At 36.3% G+C, this 23,345-nt stretch overlaps 1 protein-coding gene and 1 long non-coding RNA gene across 2 annotated transcripts; one reads left to right on the top strand and one right to left on the bottom strand.

The window, feature by feature from the left end:
- The first annotated feature begins 15,196 nt into the window (after window positions 1-15,196).
- LOC107817472 (two-component response regulator ARR17-like) lies at window positions 15,197-18,030 on the top strand. The gene is made up of 5 exons (XM_016643307.2): window positions 15,197-15,657; window positions 16,871-16,950; window positions 17,147-17,224; window positions 17,356-17,426; window positions 17,540-18,030. Exons 1-5 carry the CDS (start codon window positions 15,531-15,533, stop codon window positions 17,628-17,630), a joined length of 447 nt encoding a protein of 148 aa, XP_016498793.1. The 5' UTR covers window positions 15,197-15,530; the 3' UTR covers window positions 17,631-18,030.
- A 239-nt stretch (window positions 18,031-18,269) lies between these two features.
- On the bottom strand, window positions 18,270-19,176 carry LOC107817473 (uncharacterized). Its single transcript, XR_001655198.2, has 2 exons — window positions 18,809-19,176; window positions 18,270-18,660 (listed from the first exon to the last, which is right to left on the bottom strand). It is a non-coding gene; the product is annotated as an uncharacterized LOC107817473 (long non-coding RNA).
- Window positions 19,177-23,345: the final 4,169 nt, after the last annotated feature.

Below are 23,345 nucleotides of genomic sequence, written 5' to 3' on the forward strand. Positions count from 1 at the left end.
TTTCTTCCAGCCTTGAATTCTTTCGCCTATTTGATCATTTTGTCCTCAATGGTGACGACCCTTTTCTTTAACCCCACAACCTCATTGTCGTATCTTTCTTTTAATTGTTTAACCGAGAGTGCTCGTTCTTCCGCAATTTTAGCCAATTGCTTTCGAGCCCTGGCTAGTTCACCTTCTGCTTTGTTCAGATCAAAACTATATTCACTCACTTTCTGCCTCAGGTTATATATGAGATTTTCATCATTGGCACTTCTGACAGGATTTTCTGCCGCTATTTTCATTTTCTCAATCTGGGCTCGAAGGGCCTTATTTTCTCTGGCTAGCCTTTTCTTTTCACCCTCATCCGCTGCTGCTTGTAAGCCATTCTCGAATTGAAGGTCTTTGACTTGCTTTTCCAGCTTTCCTATTATGGCCCTGTACTCATTTTCTTTGGCCAACCAAGCCCACGGTTCTTGTGATGCCTCGACGAATTCCTGAATGTGCGGTTTTTTGGCCGGTCTTTCTGGTTCGGCCCTTGCAGTGTTCTTCTTTCTATACCAGGCAAGATAGGCGGGTGAAACCTCACCTCTAGATAGGTCCCGTACTCGAGTGTTCGCCGTCAAATACTAGCACTCGTTCCAAATAGAACGAACTGTTTCTTCATGAAATTGGTCGTCAGAGCTAATCTTAACCGCGTAAATACTGAGATCTTCATCTGGATGTATCACCTGACACCTTCCCAATTGTCTCATCACTCGGTCGGGAGCATAAGGCTAAATACCTCGAAGACCCATTAGGAGGAAGTAAGGACCAGTGGCGGGTATATACACAATTTCTTCAATAGGAAGCCAACCTAGTGTCCATTCTATTTGTCCCGTAGTGATGGTGAGAAGGCGGGCTATCCATTCTCCAAACCCCTCCGGTAAATTGTCCCGTAGTGAGGGTGGTGACACAGGTGTTCGATCATCCACATTTGTAGTAGCAAATTGCATCCTTCGAAGAAATCTGCCCCAGCTTTACAAGTTGTAAGAGCTCGGTATATCTCAGATATTATCATAGGGGCAAGGGTGCTCTTGGCATTGGTAATTAAGACTTTGACGACTCCAGCCACCTGTAGATCGATATTCCCATCTTTCCGGGGAAACACCACAAGGCCTAAGAAAGCTACCATGAAAGCGAAACGCCTATGTTCATCCCATTTTGCTTGGTTCCCTTTGCTACAAACCCCGCTTTCCGGATTGTTGAACCCTCCTATATGCCCGTACCTCCGGTATATAAAATGAAGAGTGGAAAAACCACCCTCCAACTTGGAATATGGGACTTCCTTGCTTATTTTTAACAAATCCATGAATTTGTGAGAGTTAACGGCTCTTGGAGCGATCAAATACTTATGCCTCAGCCCTTCAATACTTCCCATGTAACTTGCTATCTCTTCCAAGGTGGGTGTGAGTTCAAAATCCGAGAAATGCAAGACGTTGTGAGCTGGGTCCCAAAATGTGACCAACGCCTTTATGATGTCTCCCTTAGGCCTTATCTTCATCAACCCGGTGAGACCTCCCAAATGCAGATTGACCTTATCTTGCTCTGACTTGTCCAGATCTTCCACCACATACGCAACTCCAAAGAGATTTTGTTCATAACTGTTACCGGCAAATTCTGACTCGTGCTCATTCTGCATGTTTATTAGGGTGTTTAGGCAAAATTAAGACTTATTTGACTCAAAAATAAAATTAACACACATTTTTTTCAACATAAAATAAAAACCCAGTTTTGCAAATACAACCTTTCAGCATTTCGAGAACGAAAATTTTAAGGCTGTGTCGGCTAACCGGCCAAAACTTTGAAAAAATGACCAAAGGTGGATGTTCTTGCAAAAGAAACCTTCCGGCGCCCTTTTGGGGACATTCGGCTATTTTTGACAAGAGTGGCATGAAAAATAAAATTTTTGTTCTTTTTGGGCTATTTTACAAAAAAGGCAGTTGGACCCGATGGGGGTTGCATACGTATCCCACATCCGGTGAGAATCAAACTGACGTAGTTCGGGCAATTTTGACAAAACAAAAGACCATTTTTTTTAAAACAATAAAAATTCTCTTTTTTTTTCTTTTCAAATTTTCGGCAGAGTTTCGGTATATTTTGGGATATAGGTTTTCAAAACAGGTAGCTAACTCCCTTAGCCCTCGCACTGCTATTTTCTTTTCCAAACTCTTTCCTTTTATTTAAAAGCCGGTCAGCATACAAATCCGAAGCAAATAAATGCACAAGTGGCAAGTAAGATGCATCAGGATGATCTTTTTCATTTTTGGTACACCTGTCCTAGACAGACCCAACCCCTATGTTGAGTCTCCAAAGTCAAAATGCACATGATGCAGACAAACGTTCCTACTAGGGATCCGATATGAGGTCTTGTTATACTAGGTTTAAAAACTGGGTTTATTTGTTCTAGACCTGACTTACCCGAGCGGACAACTCGAGCCGAAGGGGAGGGCTGCGTACCGGCAACCAAAAGATCATCCGGCTTTGTAACTTGTCCGAACCTCATTCTATTTAGAATAGGACACTAACAGAAAGAAGTCACGACCAGCGTGCACTCCTTAAGAGAGAGAAGAGAGGGATTTCGTAGTAGTTTATACATACAGTTTAGATAATATCAAAACGGTAAAGAGAAACATTTAGCACATTAGGCCCAAACATGTAACAAAATCAGATAAAGCCAAATATAACAATTTATCTAAGCTCGAATTCTGAACCCTGAACCAGAGATTCTGGGTTCGTTGTCCCCAGTAGAGTCGCCAGAGATGTCGCACCTCCTTTTTACTATACACCCGAAGGGTGTAAGAGAGTTTTTTCCAATTTAAGTAACAATCGAAATGGGATGATATTTATTAAAATTCAGAGTCGCCACCTGGGATAATTTATGGTGTCCCAAGTCACCGGTTTAAAATCCCGAATCGAGGAAAAGAATGACTTTGTTTAACAGTCCGCGAACCAGAAATCCGGGTAAGGAATTCTGTTAACCCAAGAGAAGGTGTTAGGCATTCCCGAGTTCCGTGGTTCTAGCACGGTTGCTAAACTATTATCAATGGTTCAATTATCTGATTTTAAAACCATTATAAACCTATGTGTATTTTTACTTTAAACCGCTTTTATTTAATTAATTAAAGGAAGATTGCAACGTCATTTAAAATATGTTTCAAACCACGTCACATAAATACACCCGCAGTTTGCAACACATTTCAGCTAACGTTGAGATTTGGATTTGGGTCACATAAATGCGCACCCAAGTTTAGGAAGGTAAATTATTAAATAGCGCGCCTAAAGCAACTACGCATTAGCAACTGTGTGAGGGCCATGGAAATTCAACTAGGTGACACGCCTCGAATTCTAAGGATCAAAACAAGATTAATTAAAAGAGGGTCATGCAATTGTCATTTTTGTTTGGCATGGCGCACCTCAATTCTAATTTAAAAAAAAAATTAATTATATTTAAGGGTCATGAACTATTTATGTTGTCTACTATAGCACATCTCCAAAAAGTCAAGCTAATTAATAAAATTCAAGGAATTCAAAAAGCCTTTTATGCCAAGTTTGAACTTACGTTGTAAGAACAAATAATTAAAAGTCCAATCATCTTTCAAACCTGGGCCCAAAAAAGGAGCCCAATTGCTTATTGCGCATACTACTGAATCAACGATTTTGGAAGACTTAAACTAAATTACACATGCAACCTAATATTAAAATGTAGGCAGCTGTAGTTCTGGGACTCAGGATAGAACCCCTGCGAGAACTCAAGACTGCACATAGCCCTTTAGAATTAAATATTGATCCCATGAAGCACACATGATAGCAAGAACTGTTGTTGTCTATTTCCAAATGATTTCAAGGTTTTGGGCCCAAATTAAACCCAAATCTAACAAGGTAAGAGGAGATGTTAACGTGTGGATCCTAGATCGAGTCCCTGCGAGCTCAAATTAATCCAACTATAGAAATTTGATCCCAAACTTATTATGCTAATTTAAGATGCTCTTCAATTAATACCAATAGTCCCGTCTTTGAATTTTTGATTACCTAAACGGGGAACAATAAAAAAAACTGGTTTGTAGGAAAATTAAAACAAATTGATAGATAAATCAAATTATATTTATCATGAATACAGGACTGAACCTCACACGTCAACCAATTCTGCATTTAACAATATACCAAAATACTTTAAACATAATAGAATATACATCATTCACTTTCACCTCTAACTTATAATTATCATAATAGATGTTCTAATACAAATTCACCTACAAACAAGAGCACCTATTTCAACCAAAATTAGAGCTAAAACTCAGGTGTTTGAAGAAGTATGTTGCTGCATTATCTTGACAGTTCCAAAATACCATATCCTTAGCTAACATGGTTTAATCACAACACTTAGCTAAGGGTCAATATTTTTATCAAGTTCCTTGCCTCAACAGTCCAAAACCAACTATAACAACAAGAACTTTAGAAGCAAGTAAAATTATCGCAAAGGCTATACTAACTTCAACAGAGGCAAGTTGACTAATAGCTCCCATGTGAGCATACAACATGTCAATTAACTAAAAACAAATGAAACTAAACTAATAGATTTGAATGTGCAGAAGCAACATTTGGAACTCCGGATTTCATTTCCTTTCAATATCAAAACCTCATGTGAGATAAATCTAGGAACATGTACCTGGAATATGAAATGTAGGAAAGCAAATGAATATCAGTAACCAAGCAGCACAACAGTAGAAACTCAGCAACCAACAGAACCAATTTGAACAGAAAATTTATATGCAGCAAGCCCGGAAAAGTTTGATCGAACAGTGAACTTCAACACATCAAACCAGACTTTCACAAGCCCATCTCAAACTATTTTTAACCCCAGATGATTTAAATGTTCTTTCAGAGATTGAAAAGTAACAAAAATGTACAAATGATCAATGAAACAGTAAAAACAGTACAATCTTTTAATTTTTCAGATTATTTCTCTTCTTTTCTCCTCACTCCTTTTTCAAAGTATTCAACACTCAGTCCCCCTAGTGTCTATAAATAATTGTTCAACTTAGTGCATTCACCACTATCAACTCAACTTTTTATTTATTAATTGTCCACTTAACTTAGTTAGTGTAATTCTAACCCTACCACTATTGAGAAGCTTCTTAATTAGGTGAACAATTTAAACTTATACTAATCAATTCTTATCAACATAATTAAACCAGAAGTTAAACCAAATTATTGAACTTAATCCTAATTATTCTGACTAAGTGATTAAACGAGATACGATTTCAAAGTCTTAAAACAAACAGATATCCCAATTATACGAAACGAATCCACAAAATCAATCTAAAGAAACAAACAGTGGACAGAAATAATTTATACTAGAGGATTGATCGAATTTCAATTGAAATTGACCAAAAAAAGAAAAAGAGACGAAAAAGACGAACATCAGAATAATACTAAAAAATATAAACATAGAAGCACGATGGAAAACTCACCGATAAGTATTAATTGAAGAAAACCTTCGAATCTTCAATTTTTAAACTAGATTTTGACTTTAACTGTGTGTTCTTGATAAGAACACACAGATAAAGTCAAAATTAGCTTAAAGTATCAACGAATCTTGACTCTGCAGTTTTAGGTTTAAAACTTAGATTCGTTATTCGACAAGTTCTGGTTTGATTCGAGGGTAACAGATCGTGGATTAGGGAAGAGGGGAGTGATGTGGCTTCAGGGTGTTAATTTGGGGGTGCTTGGGTAAGTTAGGGGTTCGGGGTCAGATCTTCGATCTGAGATTCGAAGGATTCTAGGGATGCTCGAGGGAAACTAGTCTAGGGTTTGGAAAGAGGAGACGAAGGGGATTGTATGGTGTAATTTTGGGGTTGTTTAGTGGTTGTCCGCTGTCGTGGACGATTTTCAGTGGGCGGAAAGCGACGGAGTGAGGCGGTGATTTTGTTGTTCTCTGAAGATGAATGAGAGAGAGGAGGGGGGTTCTGAGGGTAGGATCTAATGGGTTAGGGGTATACTAAAGCAGAGATTTAATTTGGTCCGTTGGATAATTGGAATCCAACGGCTTCGATTAAATCACTAATCACAAACGGGGTCGTTTTGACTAAGTGGGTGTTGGGGCGGACGAGGCATTGGGTGGACGAGTCGGGTTGGGTATTGGGTGAAGGCTTCGGGACCGTTCGATCAAATTAATTCAAGGGTCCAGATTGAGATGCCTGAAACAGCGTCGTTTGGATGAGGCTGGAGACGGACTGGGTTGGGGAACGGATTGGGCTGGGATGGGTTTGGTTTAACCGGGTGCAAGAATTTGGGCCTGTGTAATTTTATCAAAGTAGCCCAACTTGTTTCTTTTCTCTTTCATTTTCATTTCTCTTCATTTTTTCACAAATTCTTTTTCTTCTTTTCCCAAAATTAAAATAAAAATCTAAATTAAATTATAAAACCCAAATTAACTTAAAAAAATACTAATTAACTCTAAATAATAATTATCACAAATAATTCAATACTAAATTAAAAGAAAATCACAAAAGTTGACTAAAAATACAAAAACATGTTATTTTATTTTTTTTGAATTTTTCATTTTTGTAAAACACCTAATTATTAATTAATTTCAAAAAAGGTAAAAATCAAATCTTAAGTGCAGATGCTATATTTGTTTTTGTATTTTTAATGTATTAATTAAATTAAACATGCACACAAACATATGCAAATAATCAGGAAAATTGCACAATAATTCCTAAAATAACACATAATTAAGGAAAAGACCCAATTTTGGGAATTCTTTTGGAGTAATTCGTGTGAGGCAAAAATCACGTGCTCACAATAATTACTTATAACAGTCCAGGAATATGAAATTTGATGTTCATTGATCATGTACATATACTCTTGTGCATATGCTTGATGTGTGATATGGATTGGACCGATATCTTATGACCATGCTAGACGGATTGAGTTATTGGGCCTGTGACCACGTCGGAATTATATTATTGAGCTTGTGACCATGCCAGGAGGATTGTATTATTGAGACCGTGACCACGCTAGGCGAATTATGTTATTGAGCCTAGGACCACATTGGACAGATTATGATATAAACCTTGTGACCACGCCCGGCAGATTGTGATATTGAGCTTGTGACCATGTTGGGCGAATTGTTATTATTAGCACGTGAGTTGTCCGTGCGGATCCGAGATATTGATATTATTGGCATGTGAATTTTTCGTGCAGTTAGTATATTATTGGCACGTGAGTTGTCCGTGAAACACGTGAGTTGTCCATGCGGATCCGAGATATTGATATTATTGGTACGTGAGTTGTTCGTGCAACACGTGAGTTATCCTTGCAGTTGATATATTATTGGCACGTGAGTTGTCCGTGCATCATGTGAGTTGTCCCTGCAACGTGTGGATATGGATCCATCCCCACCAGGGTCACCCTCTCATGTTCCTTCTTGATGGTGTACATGTGGATTGAGAGAAATCGACGAGTTTCTGGTTGATGTGAACTTTGGAAAAGCTAATAAGTGGTTTTGTCCGGTTACTGTACTCGTGATGTGGGCTTAGAGCCGTATTGCGATTTATATTTGGATCGGGTTGCACGCCGCAACGAATTGATGTTTTGGTTATTGCATTCCATCTTTACTTGCAATTTTCTTGGTTGTTTACTTGATTTATTTGCATATCCTCTTTATATGCTGGATTGTTGACTGAGGAGAGTACATTGAGGTATTGTGTGAACCATGGTGATTTTATCCATGATTCATGGCTTGATCATATTATTATTATGTACTTGTTGGAATTATGAACTATACATGTGATAATTGGCGAGTATCATTTATAATTCTTGCTTCTGTTACCTTGCCGAGGTTAGTTATGATACTTGCTGAGTACATGAGGTCGGTTGTATTCATACTATACTTCTGCACCTTGCGTGCATTACTTGGAGCTGAGATGTTGTGGATGGCGGGAGCAGACATTGAAGACGTACCTACTTTCCACAACATATATAGCTACCACTTGTCCTTGGTAGTTTTAGCTTCGTATTTTGTTTATGTATATTCCAAACAGATGTTGTATTTATTTTTATACTAGCTTTGTAAATCTAAGTCTTAGTGCTCATGACTTGTACTACCGGTTCTTGGGATATTGTATGAATAATTTAGCTATCTCATTTGTTGACTACTTTTATTTCATTAGAGTTGTGTTGACTGTTGCTTGACTTATCTTGGGGGTTGGGTTAAGTACCATCACAACATTAGGTGAATTTTGGATCGTAACACTTAATCACGAGGATTTCTTTCCAAGCAAGCAGACCCCTTCTCCCTAACCCCCTAAAAATAATTAAATAAACACAAAGCATTCTTTATTATTTATTCAAATCTATTCAGGTTGAGCTTATGAGAACGTGCATTGGACCTAATTAGGATTTGGTTTCAACTTTTAAAAAAAGGTATATATTTTAACCTCAACTTGGTGCATGTAATTTCATTACGTATCATGCCTCAACCTTGCTTTTTGTACTGGATGCCCCTGTATTAATGGATATTAGAATTAAGGACAGCAACAATATGCTTAAAATTAGTGGTAAAAATATAAATACTTTCAATCATGGAAATAAGTATCACAAGTGATAGTATAGTGGAAAATGAAGTACTAGGCGATCATATGAATAAAAATTATCGTAATACGTAATAATTTTGAGAAAGGAATACGATGGCATTCTGAATAAAATAGGAAATCAAATATTTGGGAGCTTTTGGTTTAACTACATATCTCACCAAAGAAATGCTGCTGTATGCGTAACACATACATAGGAGGAAGTGATATGAATGACGAATCAGTATATTAGAACGTACTGTATTTCTATCTCTAGCTAACAAGAAAGAGAATAAAAATTTTGTTCCCTTCATTATTGCAGTGAAATCCGATCCCTATAATATCCAAACCAAGCATATTTAACCTTTAATAATAGTATATTTTGTACCTCCAGTCCCTCCACTAACAAATGTCCATAAATTTAGCGAAATCTTAATGATATTGTTAAAAACTGTGTCCTGTGTGAGTAATTGTCTTTTAAAATATTAAATTTTAGATTTGAAAATGTGGCAGTGAAAACCCAAAAGCATGCAATTGGTTTGACTTTTCGGTTTGGTGTGATTTTTAGGTTCGGTTTGAACACCCCTATACAATATCATTTAATGGAGATCAAAATTTGACGAGCGCAAAACCAATATATAAAACTTAGGCTCGCTAATCAAAGATAGTATAGTTATTAAATCGTCTCCACGAGGATTGATTTAAATAATATTAAAATAAATCTCCAACTTAACATTATTCAGGAAAATAAGCCTTTGATTTTGAAAATTAAAGAACAAAGAGTAACACTAAGCTTATCATTACGAATAAATAATGGAAATTGGATAGTTAAGTAGCAACAATTGAATATCAATGAGAGAAATAAGGGCTTTGACAAGATATGTGCTCAACTATTATTCGGAATATAACTTTGTGCTAAGTTCACTCTTAGTTTCTATTGACTATTTCGATTTCAACAGATGATTAGATTATCTTAAGGATTCAAATTCTTCTTCTGAATGCATGAGAGTTCCGTTAAACAACCTAATGACAAGTTCTATGAACGTATGCAAGAATGCGTTGAATGAATGGTCTTACGAAGAACGTCTCTCGACTATTCCTCTAAATTGGGTCAATTGATAACTCTACAAGATCTTTTGATTACTTATAAGAGGCATGAAATTAACCCAATCAAGATAACATAATGATAATTACAGCAACACTTCTCTTCCGATTAAAGTAAAACCACAAATACCTTTGCAATTCAATTAGAAACTTGATCAACGAATTCAAGTAATTAACAGAAACTAAATCCTTGAATAATATTCAAGTCACAACATCTGTCAATAACCCTAAAAAGGATAACTCCATAGTGGAGAAATTTTTCATCACAAGAGTATTGAAAGAACAAGAAAACATTACAAACCACGAATTCAAACATACTTTCGTATTGAATGATTCAGATGAAGTGTTCCAAGCCTCAGCTGTTTCATTTCCTTCTTCTCTCCAAAAGTTGCTCCAAAATCCCAGATACCTAGTTTGGGACGAGCTTAGGCTTCGTATAGGTTAGAGAAATTTCTAAAAATAATAAAATTAGGCCCGACTTAAATTTTTCGGAAGCGGACGTGCGCTGCCACGCACCTGGGTGGTTGGGCGCGCTCATGGACACGCATTACCTCCAGGCCGTCTGTCATTGGTGCACGCTAAGATGCGCGTTAATGGCTTCAGCTGCGCGGCCGCACAACTTTTTCTTCCTTTCCTCAACTTGTTTTTCTCCCACTTTGTGCATTATTTGTCTATTGATTATCTCATCAACACATGCACCGAAAAGTAACATGTTAGACCGTAATTCAGGCAAAGTCCCTATCAAATCAACCCGATTAAGGACACAAAAAATATTTTAAATGTCAATTAATTTTAAGCTCATCAAATATATTCCAAGGAGGCCTACATTATTCTACGTTCGAGAAACGCTAATCCAGCCCTCAAATCATAAAGAATTATTCGGAGAGAAGAATCAAAGGAACAAGTGTAATTGTGCTCACAATATAATTATTATTTTTTTCATATTTTGTTTGTGATTGTAGTTAATTTTTCATATCTTGAAAACTTATTGCAAACATCTCTTACACATGTTTGAATATACTCTCTCTGTCTCAAATTATCTGTCGTGTTTTTCTTTTATACACCCCAAAGAAAGTATTATGTAGGAGGAAAGTTTGACTTTTTAATCCTTATTTATGTCTTTAAATATAATCTCTCTTCATTGCATATTTACTCCATAGTAGAGGAATAGTCTTCAAGAACAATTACTACTATTAAGTATAAAATGAAAAAATATAATTAATTTTGTCTTGAACTTCTAAAATGACAAATTATTGTCACAACCCAATTTTTCCTCCGTTGGGTATCGTGATGGCACCTAGTCTTAGGGACTGGGTAAACCTAACGTTTACTGAATAACAACAATAATAAAGAAAACAGTATCGATACAGAAATCTTTACAAAATTTACAATTTTCCAAAATCGGTAGTACAAGTCATAAGCTCTACAGAGTTTACTACAACTTTTAAATACAACTGTTTGGAAATAAGTAAAACAGTGTGAATAAGAATTTAGGAAGGTGACTCCGAAGCCTGCAAAAGCAGCAACAAGTTTACCTTGTGTCTCCACAGCAACGATCCACACAACTACTAACAAACAAATACCTGGATTTGTAAAAAATATACAGAAGTATAGTATGAGCACACCACAGCGGTGCCCAGTAAGTATCAAGACTAACCTCGGTGGAGTAGTGACGAGGAACAATCAAGACACCTACTGGTCTAATAAATTGAACAAGTATAAGTATAAGAACAACAATGCATGATTTCTGCATGAAAGCTACGCAATATGACTAACAATCCGGTAATTACAATAAGAAAGGGAAAAACGATCAGTACCAGCGGAATACCATAATAATGACACAAAAGAGTGAGCGGAAACACAACCTAAATCCGAAACCACAGATACATCAAGGACAAATAGTAACTCAGCAACTACGACAGCTTTCACATTTGATTTTAGTCAACAACCTTCACGGAGTATCGAACCTCGGATAAATTACAACTCACGGGTCTCAATACCTGAACCCTAACACTTGGCATCATGTGCTCTCATCACACCTCATAATCATGCTGACAACACACGTGCCAAATAGAGCCACTCTCACATAGGAGGCAAGTAAACAAGGGTGTGCACCTATACTCAACAATATCAAGGAAACCTCTTATCCGATAAGGGTGCTTAGCCACGTGTATGCTTGTACAAGTGTCCTAACATAGTTCATACTAGCTAGTAAGCATAAGAAAAAGAACGGACAACACGTTGAATGTTTACACATGAATAAAATTAATGAAAAGCAACAACTCAGAATACAGTGATAACAACAGGGGATCTCCCAGGATACTGTCCCGTAGTCCCAAACGTAAATGTGCAAGGGGATCTCCCGGAATACCATTCTATAGTCCCAAAGTAAATATGCAGTGCTGGGGGATCTCCCGAAATACGTTCCGTAGTCCCAAAGTAAATATGCAGTACAGAGGGATCTCCCAGAATACCCTTCCATAGTCCCAAAGTAAATATGCAGTATAGGGGGATCTCCTGGAATACCGTTTCGTAGTCCTAAAGTAAATAGGCAGGGCAACCAACAGAGATAACAGTTACAACACGGTAGAAACCTCGTGCATCACCACAACAAGTACAACAACAACAATGGCAATAATACAAAGTACGACAAGTAAATCAACTCAAGAACTTTAAATCACAAAGAAACGGTAGAACCAGTTCATAAGGAATAACCATAGTAAAGACTGTTAGGCATAAAGAGAACAATTCAACAAGGGAAACCCAATATGTAGCAACGATCCCACAATATACAATTCAACAGTAAAGAAGCTAACGCGAGTCAAATAGTTCCAAATAAAGACAAGTCAACTAGGATATAGGATGTCTAAACTTCTTTTAAGGTTGAACAATTTCGAGGATATTCGATAATTCAATTAAAGATAAGCCGCAGAAAGATAATCATAACCTCAATTAAGACTAAACAATTATAAGGTGAGATGATGATAATTTTAAATAAAGATAAGCAGTTATGAAAAGATAGCATGACAATAGAAGAGGTAAAATATTTAGTTAAGTCAATTAAGAATCAAATAAGCAATAAGAGTGAATCCTAAAGCAATTAATTCCAATTTAAGCAAGTAGAGTTGAGACCAGTAAATAGGAACTCAGTCATATCAAGAACAATTTCATACACAGTGAATATAAAGACCTAAGAACCCTAAAAGGTCACTCGTCACCTCGCGTACACGGATTATAATCAACATAGAAGACTCAAATCCTAAGAAAAAGGTTAGACAAGATACTTACCTCAAAGAAGACAAACCAATACTCTAAAATAAACTTCTCGGGTGAAAAGACCTCCGGACGGCTCAAATCTAATCAAAATAACTTCAAAGCACAAATAAAACTCATAAGAAACTATTCCAGATCATAAAGTCTCAACCTTTAATAAAATCCAAAAATCGGTCCAAAAGATGACCCCCGGGCCCGCACCTCGGAACCCAATAAATTTTATAAAAATCGAATACCATTCCGATACAAGTTCAACCATACAAAAATTATCAAATTCCGATACTATTTGGTCCCCAATATCATGATTTTTCATTTTGAAAACATTCTTCATAAACCACCATTTTCCTCAACTCAAAACACAAATTAAATGATAAAAATAAAGATAAAATCGTGGAACATATTAAATTCTAGGTGAAGAACACTTGCCCAATCGATTTGCTTGAAAAACCCACAAAAAATCGCTCAAAATCGAGCTCTACAAGTCAAAATATGATAAAAATGGTCTAACCCTCGATTTGGGAATATATTATGCCTGCCCAGTAGTTATGCATCACGAACGCGGAAGAACAATCGCGTACGCGAAGAAGGAAAATGAAAGCTGCTCAGTTGTGCTTCGCGAACGCAACCACACGTTCGCGAACGCGAAGAAGAAAAGTGTGATGGCCCAGCGACTGGTTTTCACGAACGGGCGAAGCAGTACACGAAGAGTGGAATTGCCTAACTACGCGAACACGTGAGATGAACGCGAGCGCGATGAAGGAAAAGACAGACCTTCCCGAACGCGAAGATGAAATTTGGGGTGGTTAGCAGAAGCACTTCGCGAACGTGAAAAGCACTTCGCGATCGTGAAGAAGGTCACCAGAAGAGAGAATCAGTAGTTCAAAAATAAGAAGAATTGACTCGTAGCCCATCCGGAACAGACCCAGGGCCCTCGAGACCCCGTCTAAACACACAAACAAGTTCTATAACCTAACACAGACTCGCTCGGGGTCTCAAATTATATCAAACAACACCGAAAATGCAAATCGCGCCATGAATCGAACAATGAACTTCCAAATGTTCCAACTTCGAAAACTCGTGCCGAAATCAATCAAATCAACTCGGAATGGCGCCAAATTTTGCAGACATGACAGAGATGCTCCAACTCTCGAAATCGCATTCCAACCCTGATATAACAAAAGTCAATCGTGGGTCAAACTTCTCCATTTTCCAAACTTCAACTTTTTCAACTTTCGCCGATTTGCCTCAAATTACTCTACGGACCTCCAAATCCAAATCCGGGCGCGCGCCTAAGTCCAAAATCACCATACGAAGCTGCTGACATCATCCAAAACTCATCCCGGAGCCGTTTACACAAAAGTCACATTCCGGTCAAATTCTCACCACTTATGCTTTCAAAACTAGATTCCTTCTTCTAATTCGACTTCGAACATCCGGTAACTGAATTCAATCATGCACGCAAGTCGATAAACATATTATGAAGCTGTTCAAGACCTTATGCCGCCGAACGGAGCTTCAAATTCTTAAAATGACCGGCCGAGTCGTTACAATTATTTTCAAAGAATACGGTAGATAATTTGAGACGGAGGGAGCATATTGATAGTGTAAATACAAGCTAAATCCATTAACTACGGCAGCGAATCACCACATTAAATGCAATTTAATTGAATGATGATGTATTGAAATTGAATGAAAATCAGAACCCATTGATTGCATGCTTAGTAATTACTCTGACTGAGTTCAAGAGACAACACATCTCTTCGTGAAAATTTACTGTGGGAAATCTTAACAATGCAGCATCCAGATTTTGGTGAGGATTTATTTGGATACCGTATCGTTTATTTTCAAAATCCTTTCTATTTTGCCAGCAGATACTCTGCATCCTATTCCATCTTCCATATGACCACATCAAATGAAATACTGAGACCTACTTGACTTTTTTTAAATATCAAATAGTTTAGTTATTTGTTTATTAATTTAACTTGTATATATGTATAATCGCAATATAATTTTTTTTGTACTATCAATGTAATTTAACATATTGTTACAAATGGTCTGTCTTCATTTTCATGTTACTAATTTCTCTCAACATGTGCAGTTACCTATAGCATTCTTTTACACTACCGATGATTACTGTGCAGTTACCTATAACATTCTTTTACACTACCCATGATTACCCTTTAATTACGTACATATACTAAGCACGAAAAAGAAAGAAAATAAGGAATGAGCTGGAGGGAGCATAGCAGGAATCGGTGTGCAGATATATATACTTATGGATATTGTTTAAGTGAAAATCAAGAGAGCCCAAATATGAAGATCGCGAAATATCTGTGACAATCCTTTTATTTGATTTTATTTTGTTGATTCCTTCCCTTAAAAAAACCACTCCACGCCATCCTTTTAGTCCAATTACCTCTTCTTCTCCTCCTCCTCCTCCTCCTCTTCTTCTTCTTCTTCTTTCTTTCCATTACTTTTTCTTTAAAGTTTCATTCTTGATTTTTCTCTCTGCATGTTATTTTCTTGTGTAAAAGTGAAATTTCTGCGGATTAAGTGAAAAAAATGGAGACCTTTGCTTCTTCTGCTTCATCGTTATCAATTTCAAGCGAACCCCATGTGCTAGCTGTGGATGACAATCTTGTTGATCGTAAACTTGTGGAGAAGTTACTCAAGAAATCCTCTTGCAAAGGTAAGCACTTTTTTTTGAATATCCTCACCTTGTATTTAATTTAATTTAATTTAATTAGAATAAGTGGATGGGATGTTTTCTCAAGCACTGCATTGTGCAACGTAGAGTCGTAGACAAATAAAATTCCCAGAAAAGAGGAACATAAGAAAGACAGGAGATGAAGATTTTATAATGTTGAATCTTTCAACAGGAGACACCCTTTAGCAAGGATATATGTCATCAAATACTGCTTTGCAAGAATATTTTTCTAATATTCTGTGTACACAATTTTTTTCTAGAAACAGTAGGTACATAGATAATATAAAGGTCGCCACCACATTAAAACAAGGCAGATTCATCACATCGCCAGCAGGTTCATGTATATTTTCCATATTGAACATGATTTATAAGTGAAAATCTACTAAAATGTACATAAATATTATATTTGAACCCTTAATTTTAAAACTAAAATAAGGTTAGTATTAAAAAAAACTATAAGCCAAACCTCTCAAGTTTAACAGTGGATCTGCCTCTATTTTAATTAAAATAATACAAATATTAGTTGGTATATGAAGTAAAGCTTTAATAAGCACCAAAACCTCGATCTAATCCCGCTTAATTAAAAACCAAATTATGAATATATGTGACACTATATGTGTAAAATTCTGCCTACGCTAGGACTCAACACCCCCACCAGGTCCCCGAAGAAGAAAACTCTTAGTCGAAGGGGAAAAAAACTAAAGCGTGCCTGAAAACTCAATCGATATTGACATTTACCTAGTCCTTTGGTCAACCTTTTGGATTTGCCAACAGCTGTACCTACGTTGTTTTTCTTTATGTTTGTTTTACATCTTTAAATCTTTCACAATCCTTCGTTGTAGACTTTCTTTTCAGCCCATGTGGTTCATAACGTGCGCGACTCAACTCGTTGCTTTTCATTATTTTCCTTACCCATAAATGGGAAAGACACAACCCGGATATATAATATAACTTACTATATTGTCTCAGTTTGGTCGGAAATTAACACCATCCATTCACTGGATTATCTGTACCTTGTACATATATACAAGCTAATTAAGTTCTTTTTTTTTTTTTGCTGCAATCCAACTGTTAAATTACGCGATTGTTTTGCTCTACACATGGCTATTAAAGATGTTAATGTGAAACATTATATTAATGCACAAGCAAGTGAATATTGGATCAATAAATCTCATGATTTGAAAGTTTCCTTCAGTAACTACCGCAGAAGATGGTCTGAGGGCTTTGGAGTACTTGGGTTTGGGAGCACATCATGACAGCTCTACAAATAGCAATGTGAGTCTCTATTGAATAAAGATTGAGTTTGCATTCTGCGCAGTGGTCACGTTATATGACAATCTAAAAAATAAAGTAATATAACCAATTGAATTGCAACTAGATCTGTGTATATAACTTAAACACTCAAATACTTGAATATTACAGGCTCTACTAATTAGTTGTGGTGTTAATTTATATAGTTTCTTGAGTGCAGGGTTCAAAAGTTAATATGATAATCACAGATTATTGCATGCCAGGAATGACAGGTTATGAACTGCTTAAGAAAATCAAGGTAGGTAGTTCATTCCCAGTGAGCAGCAACATATATACTTCTGCACATAATTAATTCTACAAAAATAACTCTTTAATTTAGTTACTCATCATGAGTTTGAACTCAAATTTGCTTCATTGCATTGCAAGCAGGAATCGTCGATCATGAAGGATGTGCCGGTTGTGATAGTGTCATCAGAGAATATTCCAACTCGAATTAATCAGTAATATATTTTTGTCTTATAGTAATTAACTAACCACCTCAATATTATATTATATTTCATTTTTGTAGCTGTGATCTGATACTGAACAAAGAGTACTTGTGTGAAATGGACAGATGCATGGAAGAAGGAGCTCAGATTTTCATGCTGAAGCCTCTGAAGCACTCCGATGTCGAAAGGCTTAGATGTCAAATAACGCAATGCTGATGATATATTGACTCTTCTCATCTGTCATCTTCTAAAAGAAGAGAAAAAGAGAGAGATATTACCATGTATAAGAGTGATTACGAGATTCTAAAGACTCGTGAATTCAATTGTATATCTCTGGAGCTTTAGAAGTTCCTGCTTTCATTAAGAAAATGTAGACCTTGTTCTTTTCATCTATTTTGCTCTTCTCTGTCTCATTCTACGGTTGCTTTCGAGTCACCCCAAGAGCAAGGTCGAAAGTTTTTGGAGGGAGGAATGCCGATGATCTATCAGAAACAACCTCTCTACCTCAGGATAGGGATAAAATCTGCGTACACACTACCCTGGAATTACAGTGGGTTATTGTTGTCTGTCTCATTCCACCAAGGAGCGTACCCTTTTGTGTCAGAGCTTGTAATTGGTGGCAAGATTTTGTACCACAACATTTCTTAGTTATATTTCTCCTTTTAACTCCAACTAATATGGGGAAGTTGGAGATTCACAATCATCATTAAGATTCTCCAAAATCTGGAGGACTACTATCCTTGATTTTGAATCACAAATTCCCAAAAAAGAAAAGCAAAACATATGGAATTTCGTGATTAAGACAGCAAATGGTTGAAAAGATTCTATTTTTCTTCAACCCCTTTGGACTCGGAGTGAACAAACAATATCTCAAAAGTAAACTAGCAGGTACAAGATAAAGTATACACAACAACCAAACTGAAACACTAATAATCCTCTGAAATTGAACACAAATTCACACATTTATCTTGCTAGAGTAGAAGACTCAAAAAAAACAATTTCTTTAATTTGGGATTAACAGAAATGGCTGTGGTGGTGGTGATGATGGTGTCTGTGTTCATCCCATCCAAGACACTGCAGAAAAGGATAGCAGGCCATAAAGATACACCTGCTAAACATGGAGAAAACAGAGGAGAGTAGCAAACAAGGGCAGCAACAACATGCCAAAAATGGATCATCATATGGACTGCCTCCTTCGTGGTGGTGGTGATGATGATGGTGGTGATGACCCATCTTCTTCTTTCACCTGAATTGAGAAAATTAATGATTACCCACTACTCAATTAGCACATTCAATCACACCCACTTGATCATATAATGATTATTGATCAAAAAGATGAAAATCTTTGGGGATAAAAATGAAATTCAAATCAAGAAATCAAGAGAACTACATACCTTGTGAAATGAACCTTCGTTTTTTTTTTTTTCTTTTGTTTGTATAATTGAAGATTGTATGAAGAGAAGGGAGATTGGCAATAATACAGATTTAAAAAAAGGGGACTAGTTGCTCGCAGATTTCAGCTAATTTTGGAAGAATCGCTTTTTTCCTATCCTTTAAATACAGTTCTAATCCAATGGGACAAATCATCTGACGTGGCAACACATAAGCGGTAGAGTTGACACTGGAATTAAAATAATAAAAAAGCCCACTTCTCTTCTCATACGCGGAGCAAACGCAATGAGTCGTTTCTCATGGGTAATAACTCTAGAGGGAGCTTCGTAGAAAAGTACACAACTTCCAACTTAAGGAATTGGCGTTTGCTTCAAACATTCAAGACGAGTTTTTGCAATTTTTCCTTTTTATCCACCTAGCACCAACAACTTATAAGTATCGCTGTCCAACGAGACGGGACAGAACGGGACATGACGGAATTTTACTGGGACGGAAAAGGAACAGGCCTTATCCGGGATGGAATAAACGGGATGATCCGGTAGGCTCGTCTTGTCCCACTAACAAGCGGGACGAGTCATGGGCAATGGCGAAGTCAGAACTATTTTTAAGAGTGTTCAAACTTGAAAGAAGTAGAAAAAAATTCCGACAAAATGTGTTCAATATAGATTTTATATATCTAAAATCAATATTTTACTTATATACACAGTGTAATTTTTCATAATTTTCAGCGAAGGGTGGTCCCATGGTCATGGGCCCTAAGTGGGCATTTTTTTTCTAAATTTAAGGATTTAAACATTAAAGTTGACAACAGATATATTTTTTATAGTTAGCAACAATTATTTTTTTTAAAGTTGACAATGAATAAGTTTTTAAAGTTTGCAATGGCTACTTTTTGACTTTTTTTCAATGAACTTAAAACTTAATAAATTATAAAAAAAAAGTAAGTAAAGAATTATAAAATATTTAAACAAGAGATTTATAGCGAAATATTTTAGTAATTTTAATGGACTTATAATTTATTTTATTTAATCTCAAGCTATAAAGTAACTAAGTAAGACAATTATTAACAAAATTCAAGGCTAAAGCCTTTTATTTTATTAATAAATTTTTTAAATTTCACACACAAATACAAGTCTTTTGAAGAGCACCTCGTCTATACAACCACCTTCTAGGAAGGGGTCTGTTTGAACTAGGCCTCTTATTACTTAATTACAAACTATCATACTAATATTTGTAAGCTCCTATATTATTTTGTTTTAACTTATCTATAATATTTGTTGGACATTCTTGTGAAATTGGCAATATCGCTTGATGTTCCACGAGTTCTATGCCGTCATCCTCCCCTCCCCACCCACCCAATTGCAAAGTATCTTAGAAAGAAGAAAATTTTCAAAATCAATACTTATTCTTTTTGAATTAATCTAATCTCTACATAAAACGAAAATCTCTAGGTTGTCTTCCGCTAATGAATGTCAATGATCTCCGATTTAAAATCTTACTGCGCTAAAAGCACTCTCCAATGATATTGATGATACTTGAATAGCCAGTATATCTCGGATCATTATTGAAAGTGTTGGAAATGCCTTGTCACGCCCCCTCTACCATGCTAAAAGTTATTCGTTGCCTTCTTCGTCTTTAATAGATTCCAATCCCTGATTAAGATAAAAATTAGGTTCATCATCAATAGTGGAATCAACACCTAATAAATCCTCCATACCTTCCCACACTTCTTCTACTCTAGTATTAGAAGTGGTAGGAGCATTTACACCATCTGAAGTCGCCATAGTTTTATAACTATCAAATATTACTCTAGTGCGCGCGCTCGCGTGCACACATATATATATATACTAGCTTGGCAGTCTTCGAGAGTTGTCTTTTCATTTTCTTTAATTTCTAAATTCTCATAAATTTTACGAATAAGTCCCTTCGCACCTCTTAATTTAAAAAATGGATAAGCATAGTGGAAATTAAATAAACTTGGGGAATAGGAAAATATAATTTTAAAATTTCGTACAAGTGATGTTTTTGTATGTTCAACCTTAGCCTTACTCCTTACAGGAGGTACATGGGGTAAAGCTTCAGATCGAGATTGATTCTGAGTTGGAGCTTGTATTGCTAGACTAGTGGGTGTCTCATCTAATTCTTCTTCCTCATTTTCTTCTTCATTGCCAAATTGTCTTTGTAAAGTATTCATGATCGAGTTATTCTCCCAGATTAATATCATAAAATGCAGGGGAATGGGTAAAGGAAGTTTCATCAACACAAATCATTTCATCTATATATTTTCTGACTCTAGAAGGAGAATTAAGGTTACTACAACTATCATATTTACTACTTTTTTTAAATGGGTTGGTTATGCCAAATACTTTTTAAGAGCCATAATTTAAATGCGAAAAGTTAACACAAAAATTAAACATAAAAATAAAACATGTAAAGTAAACATAAAACTTAAGCATTAAAATGATACACAAGAATTAAATATAAAAATTAAGAGATTGAATGAACAGACTTCGTCCCAGAACCCCATAACTCTACACGTTCGCGAGAGGACGGTCGCTTTCGCAAAGGGTAAGCCCCCCACTACTTCACGTTCACGATAGTGTCCCCGCACTTGCAATGAACAATTCCACGCAATCCCAAGTTTCACCTTCGCGATCGCGAAGCAGATCACTATAGACACCAGAAACTGATGAAAACTAGCAATCTCCCAAGTCTGAAATGGTCCGTAACCTATCCGAAACTCACCCAAGTTTCTCGGGTTCCAAATGAAACATGCATAGAAGTGTAATAACATCATATGAACTCGCTCACGTAATAAAAATACCAAAATAACATCTTTAACTAAGAATCGAACATTAAAATACATGAAATTTCAAAGAAAACTCAAGAACCTCTAAAATCACAACCAAGCGCCGAATCCAATCAAACCAACTCCGATTTGCACCAAATTTTACAGACAAGTTTCAAATAGCATAACGGACCTATACCAAATCTCAAAACTAAAATCTGAACCCGATAACCATAAAGTCAACCTACGGTCAAACATAGGGAATTCCAAACTTTCAAATTACTAGTTTTCGGCAAAACAAGTCAAATCAACCTAAGGACCCCCGAATCCAATCCGGGCATACGCTCAAGTCCAAAATCACGATATGGACCTACCGAAATCGTTGAAACATCGATCCGTGATCGTTTACACAAAAAAATATTGACCGTACTCAACTCAAGTTATTTTTAAAGCCAAAAATTATATATTTTTTTAAAATTTTCACATAAAAACTTTCCGAAAAAAGGGTTGAACTGCACTGGTAAATCAAGAAACATAAAATAGGGCTGATGAAGGTCTTGAAACACGATAATAAAGGCTACTACTCAAAATGACTTATCGGGTCGTCACGATTAAAAAGCTACAATTAAGGATACTCATTTAATACTTATTTGTATATAATTGGTAAAATGCATATCAACTTGTAATTAAGTTAAAACTTAAATAGTGAGGTAAATAAGTTTTAAAATTAGTACAACTATGTAAAAATCTCTTGTAAACATAGTATCTTTGTAAAAACTAAAAACGAAAGATATCTTTGTTCCTTAAAGACGACCATTAATGTGTAAATGCAAAATTTATGAAAGGAATCAAGTGATTATTTTTTTTTATAAAGTCCTTTTCTCATTAAATATTATGTAAACCTTTCAACTTTCATCCTTGGTTTCCACAATATTCAATTTCCTTTTTTAATCTTTCTCATTTCTCAGCAAACGTTACTACTATTATATTTTTTCTTTGTACCTACAAGAGATCCTATTTGTCACGACCCAAATCTCTCTCCATAAGATGTCGTGATGGTACCTAATCTCTAAGACTAGGTAAGCCTAACAATTGCGAAAGAATTGAAATAAAAATAGAATTAACAACTAAACTTCAACAGATAACTATATAACTGAAAAATGCCGCTCGGCATGTACAAGTAAACCAACATTCGAGTATAAGCAATTTCCAAAGACTCGGTAGTCACAAGTCACAAGCTATAGGAAAAAACTCTAATTGTCTCTATACATCAGTGTTTAGGAACAATAAGAAGAAACAACATAAAGGATAGAGGAGGACTTCGAGGTCTGCAGACGCTGGCAAATATACCTTGATGTCTTTGAAAAGCCACAAAAAATACTCTCGACTAATAGCGGGGTTGGTAGGAGGTACCTGGGTCTGCACACAAAACATGTGCAGAAGAGTAGCATGAGCATGCCACAACGGTACCCAGTAAGTGCCAAGCCTAACTCGGTAGAGTAATGACGAGGTCAGGTTAGAGCCCTACTGGAATATAATAATTTAAGGAAGAAAATATAGCAAGGTAATAAGAGACTGGAAATTTAACAAGGAGAAATTTCAAAAAAAATAACAGCACGACACATAAGGATGAACAACATGGGCGCTCCTGAGATATTGTCTCGTATTCCAATGCTCAACAGGAAATCTCCCGAGGTACCGCTATCACGCCCCGAACTGGGGGGGCAAGACCGACACCCAGTACCTCACCT

The sequence above is a fragment of the Nicotiana tabacum genome, chromosome 11 (genome assembly GCF_000715075.1).
Source record: "Nicotiana tabacum cultivar K326 chromosome 11, ASM71507v2, whole genome shotgun sequence".
Classification (NCBI taxonomy): domain Eukaryota; kingdom Viridiplantae; phylum Streptophyta; class Magnoliopsida; order Solanales; family Solanaceae; genus Nicotiana; species Nicotiana tabacum.